This window comes from Nesoenas mayeri (genome assembly GCF_963082525.1).
Source record: "Nesoenas mayeri genome assembly, chromosome: 26".
Lineage (NCBI taxonomy): Eukaryota > Metazoa > Chordata > Aves > Columbiformes > Columbidae > Nesoenas > Nesoenas mayeri.
Genome location: NC_137552.1, coordinates 1081558 through 1087529, shown reverse-complemented (window position 1 = coordinate 1087529; position 5972 = coordinate 1081558). Strand labels below are relative to the sequence as shown.

Genomic DNA, 5972 nt, shown 5'->3' with positions numbered 1-5972 from the left:
GGAGAAGATAATGGCACATGGGGCCATGTGCCCACTTTTTGAGGGATGGGAAACCCAGGAGAATGAGATCAAATACAGGTGTCTTCTTCTCCTTTGCAGCTCAGTACATGACCAGAAGTAATTAGAACCCAGACAAGACTGAAGGTGCAAAGCTGTAGTGGGAAAAATATATTTTTTCTGTTGCTTTCAGATGGACAAACAAGCCCTGGTTTCCAACTGAGAGAACACACTTAACTTAGATGCAGGTCTGTCCATACCTGGGCTGAGGTGCAGATGTGGACCAGAGCAGAAAAGACCATGTAGAATGAATTGTGACCAACATTTTTCAGCTGCTAGAACTCACCATTACCATGGAATGGTGGGCACCCATTACATGTAATAGGATGTGTTGTAATGCCTGGGTTCATTGAATTCTTAATTGATTCCTTTTAATTGTTTACTTCAAATGCCCAAAGTCCCTGTTAAGTCTAACACAGACCATGGTTGAAGATTTCATCAGGTGTGGCATGGGAGAGAATGTGGGGTAAGGAATAGCAATGCCTTTGCCCAAGCAAGGTCAGGAACGGTGAGAAAGCCAATAAGCTGAACATCCCTCAGACTAAACACCACACAGTTAATTGATGAAAGCCTGAAAATAATTTACTGTGTGACCAAGTGACAAAATCCCACCACAGGGAGTCCCACTCTCCCCTTCCTTCACCTTTTTCTCTGAGCAGACTGAAAGAGTTGCCTCAGAACAAAAGAGGACTTGAAGGCCCAAGCTTGAATGCATCACAACTTTATTGAGTTTTAAGAAGAAAAGGAGGTGGCTCACGGGGAGCACCAGGGTCAGTCACAAGGATGTAGTGAAACTCCTGTAGACAGACAGGCTGCCTCCCCTACAGAACGAGGGAGGCCAAGAGGTACTCATTTGGCTGGCCTAGGAAGGCAGAAAGAGAAAAGGAAAGAGAGAGAGACACACAAGTGAAAGAAGGAAACATCCATTCAAAGCTCTGAATGCAATGCCCTGTAGCTCTATCTCCTTTCAAGGACCATGTTCCAAGGTCTTGGGAAGTTCTTGCTCAAGAATGGCCCCAGCAGCTTTAGCAGGGTCGGCATCTGTTGCCACAGTAGCGGCTGGTAATGCAGGAGAGGTCAAAGCCCCCAGAGTTGATGGGAACTCCCTCACAGCTGAGGATGCTGCCAACAGCAGCAGAGGTGGAGGAGCCCACAACGGTGTTCTGAGGGAAGGAGCTGAGTATGGGGCCAGGCAGGGTCACCACCACGGCGGAGGGCTGGATGACGACGTTGGAGCTCTGGCACTGCCTGACACAGGGCTCATTGCAGCTGTTGGCCAGCGGGGTTGGGCCACAGGGCTGGCAGGGCACGCATGGGTTGCAGCAGGACATATCTTTAGGACAGAGGTTCACCTGAGAGACAGCACAGGAGGAAGCAGAGCATGAGGACTTGATCATGAGAAGCAGCACTGCTCCCAACCACAGTGGAGACAAGGAACCTCATGGCCCAGCATATGCTTCCCAGCTCAAATCCCAGGAGCCACCTCCACAACATCCCAGGCTCTCTCTGCACAAGACCTTCTCTCCCCTTCCCTCACCCATAAGAAGCAGCTTCCACCACTGGGCCAGGACAGACCTTGTCAGCTGAGATACACATTGAGGAAAGACACTTGATCCTGAAGGAGAAGAAGAAGAGGCTTCAAACTCACCTGTTTCACAAGGAGAAGGAGGTGTGTGAAGCGGATGAGAGAGGGGAGAGTTGGGCTGCCTTTTATAGGAGTCCTGCACTGCCTCAGGCCCAGGCATCCTTAATGGAAGTAATAATTTTCTGGCATACTCATGTTGAATGTAAAACACACCAGCTAATATTAGGACATGTTTCCTGGTTTCCAGCACTGTCACCTTTTCTTTTCCTGGCTTCTGCCACGTGATTTCCCATATGAAGGCTTCTGTATGTAATGGGATGAAAGGCCTGAGGTTTTCCAGTGGGGACACACGTCAGAGCAGGCAGAAGCTTCAGCACAAGTGCTGGATGCATCTTGTGCAGGCAGGTGATATGAACCTTGGTCATTCCTGTGGGTTCCTTTGTGGCAAAGATGTTAGGATATGAGCAACGCTGTCATGCTCAGGTCCAGATGCCCAAGGGTCACATTTCATTAGTTATTTTATATGTTGTCCTTGGGATCTCTTCAGCAGAGTCCTCAGTTGCTGATGTTGTCCTTGCTTTCTCTTACGAAAAAGATTTTTGCATGGTTTCCTGCAGGCCTGCGTGAGCACACCTGTGTCAGTTTGTACCTGTGTGACCCTCATCATGAGGACATGTGCAGGTCACAGCTGGGGACTCTCCCCTGGTGTATGCATGAGCACTGGGTGGTGAAAAAATATTCCATAGAAAACCCAGTGCCCAGACATGTTCCTGATATTTCCTGAGGAGCAGTAGCGAGTCCACAGAGAGGAGCTGAGGCAAAGGAGTCCAACCGAATTGTTCTGAGAGTACCATTGCCATATTTTCAATCCCTCCCAGCAGTGACCCCCCTGTGTGAAACAATGAGCAAGCATCAGAGAGAAGTGGGTTGACAAGAGAAAAGGATATGTCACATTTTCCAAAATGGCAGTCCTTGGGAAGCGGATGAGAAACATAAAAGCGTTGCCAATTCTCGGACAACATTGCCACAAAGAAGTCAACAAAAATGACCTGTGTCCATATAACCTGCCGGCATAGGATGCCACAATCACTTAGGTTGACACTTATGCCTGCGGCTGACACGTGTGTCTGCTCTGGAAATCCTTGGGCCTTTCATCCCAACACTTAGGGAAGCCTCCATATGGGAAATCACGTGGCAAAAGCCCGGCAATGAAAAGGTGGCAATGCAGGAAAACAGGAAACATCTCCTAACATTAGCTGCTGTCTTTTACATTCATCACGAGCTTGTCAGAAAATTATTACTTCCACAAAGGGAGCCTGGACCTGAGGCAGTGCAGGACTCCTATAAAAGGCAGCCCAACTCTCTGCTCTCTCATCCACTTCTCTCGCCTCCTTCTCCTTGGGAATCAGGTGAGTGTGAAGCCTCTTGTCCTCCTCCTTCAGGATCAGGTGTTTTTCCTCAATGTGTGTCTCAGCTGACAGGGTCTGTCCAGGCTCTGGGGTAGAAGCTGCTTCTAATGGGAGAGGGAAGGGGAGAGAAAGTCTTCTGCCGAGAGAGCCTGGGATGTAGTGGCAGTGGCTCCTGGGATTTGAGCTGGGTAGCATATGCTGGGCCAAGAGGCGCCTTGGCTCGTCTATGGTTCGGTGCAGTGCTTCTTCGCATGATCAGACCTGCACGTTCTTTTTCCTCCTCTCCTCTCTTTCCTCTCCTCTCGCCTCCTCTCTCCCCTCTTCTCTCTTCAGGTGAACCTCTGTCCCAGAGACATGTCCTGCTGCAACCCGTGCGTGCCCTGCCAGCCCTGCGGCCCAACCCCGCTGGCCAACAGCTGCAATGAGCCCTGTTGCAGGCAGTGCCAGGACTCCATCGTCGTCATTGAGCCCTCTCCCGTGGTGGTGACCCTGCCTGGCCCCATCCTCAGCTCCTTCCCTCAGAACACCGTTGTGGGCTCCTCCACCTCTGCTGCTGCTGGCAGCATCCTGAGCCGTGAGGGAGTGCCCATCAACTCTGGGGGCTTTGACCTCTCCTGCATTACCAGCCGCTACTGTGGCAACAGATGCCGACCCTGCTAAAGCTGCTGAGAACTTTCATGAGCAAGAACCTCCCAAGACCTTGGAACATGGTCCTTGACATGAGATAGAGCTTCACGGCATTGCATTCAGAACTTTCAAACACTGTTTCCTTCTTCCACTTGTGTCTCTCTCTCTAGCTTTCCTGTGCTCTTTCTGTCTCCCAAAGCCACCCTAGTGGGAGCAGTCGGTCTCCCTGCTTTTGCAGGACAGGTAGACTGACTCCCTGCTGGAATTGAGCGACATCCTTGTGGCTGCCCATGGTGTTCCATGTGAGCTACCTCCTTTTTATTCTTAAGACTCAATAAAGTTGTGCTGCATCTAAGCCTGGGCCTCTGAGTCCTTCTTCCGTCTGAGGTACCTCTGCCGGTCCAATTCGGCAAAAATTTGGAAGAAGAGGATGGCGCGACTCCATGCCTTGCATTTTCTTTTGTTCACTTTTGTTCACCTTGGAACTGGGGAAGACATTCATGGCTAATCCACAGCCAATCACCAGAAGTGAGGAAATGGCTCCAAATGGTGGTAGGAGTTTGGCTGGGAAACAATATTTCCTGAGGACAATCCACACTCTCATCTCTCTCATTCTTTTCCCTCCTTTACCCGATTTGCTGTGCATGCCCAACACATAAGGTCACAGGAAGATGAGACAGAGGAACATCATACAGTCCTTCAGCATGTGGCAGAGCCCAGCTACTCTCTAGACATGCATCTGCATCATCATCATTGAACACCAAGACGGAAGGGAGCACAAGGATCATCTGGACCCATGTTTCTTGACAAAAGCACAGGCTAGCAAGATGGCCCAGCACCCTGTTCAGCTCAATCTTAAATGTGTCCAATGTTTCAGAATCCACCACTTCCCTGGGAAGATGTCTCTAATGTCTCCCTATTCTCACCATGGAAAATTTCTATCCCTTGTCCAATCAGAATGCTACCAGGAGTTCATTGTAGCCTTTGCCCCTTGTCTTTTCCACATGAGTGCTTGTAAGAAGGGAGTCTCAATTTCTTTCTAGGCACTCAATATATTGGAGCATGGTGCTGAGGTCTCCCGTAAGTTTCTCAAAGCTGAACAAACCCAGTTCTCTTAGGCTTTCATTGTATTGCAGCTTCTCAGTTCTTTGATCATCTTTGTGGAAATTCTCTGGACCTTTTCCGGCCTGTCCACATTTTTTTGTATAGAGGAGACCAAAACTGAACACAATATTCAAGATTTGGCCTGACAAGCTCTGAGTAGAGTATCATTATGACTTCTTTGCCGCCACTGGTGATGCCCTATCAAATGCAACTGGGCATCCTGTTGGCCTTCTTTGCTGCAGCAGCACATTGTTCACTAATATTGACCTTGTTGTCCACCAGGACCCCCAGGTCCCTTTCCACAGAGCTGCTTCCTAGCCCAGTAGATCCCAGCCCGTGCTGCGCTCCTGGTGTATATTGTCCCAGGGGCAGGTCCTTACAGTTGTCCTTGTTGAACTTCATCAGGTTCTTGTCAGCCAAATCCTCCAACCACTCCAGGTCATCCTGCAGGCTGACCCTCCATTCAAGGCTGAGATAATTCACAGATTAGGATTGGTATCAGCCACACTCAGGCTACATACTGGAGTCACCACTTCCTGTAAACTCAAAGACCCTGTGGGTTATTGCAGCTCCAGGACAGCACCCAGTGTCCAAAGACTAATTTCTTGGCCAGCACCCCACCTCTTATAGGCAAAGGGTGACTGGGTAAATGACAGCAGTGCACAGAGCATCCCCACAGTAACTTGGGCTCTCCACAATCCAGTGGCCCTTTGCCTTCTCATGGCTTTTTTCTGGTACCCATCTTCCCTGAGTTTGTGCTTTCACTGTTCAGGTCAAAATTCAGGCACAGTTTTCAATGATATTTGAAAATATCATTGTAGACCTTGGCCCTCTGTCCTGGCTCTTACTCTAAACCTTGGAATCCCTCTGGTATCCGTGGAGTCATGTGTGTAGAAATACAAGTTGGAGGCATTGTTGGGCTCAAAATGATGGCTCATGCTCACAGGGACCGATGGACAACATGAGGTTCTCCTCATGCTCTTCCTGTCCACACTTCAGGACAGAAACACCACCATTACCCATCTCACTGGGTGCTGGGCATAGGACAGGCACCAACCCAAGCGTAGCTGATACACAAGTAGTCACCCTGCCTGAACTCAGCTTCCCGGGCTCCCTCAAGAGCTCTGAGGTAGGACCAAACTGAGCTCTCTTTATGAGACCACTGCTCCTCACTCGCCTGCCAGGGTCTT

The 5972-nt window shown here is 49.7% G+C and overlaps 1 protein-coding gene across 1 annotated transcript; it reads right to left on the bottom strand.

Annotated features, from left to right (window-relative positions):
* Nucleotides 1-1082: 1082 nt before the first annotated feature.
* On the bottom strand, nt 1083-1388 carry LOC308050065 (feather keratin Cos1-1/Cos1-3/Cos2-1-like; the record flags this gene model as incomplete). Its single annotated transcript, XM_080359991.1, has 1 exon — nt 1083-1388. One exon carries the CDS (start codon nt 1386-1388, stop codon nt 1083-1085), a length of 306 nt encoding a protein of 101 aa, XP_080216117.1.
* Between the last annotated feature and the right edge of the window lie 4584 nt (nt 1389-5972).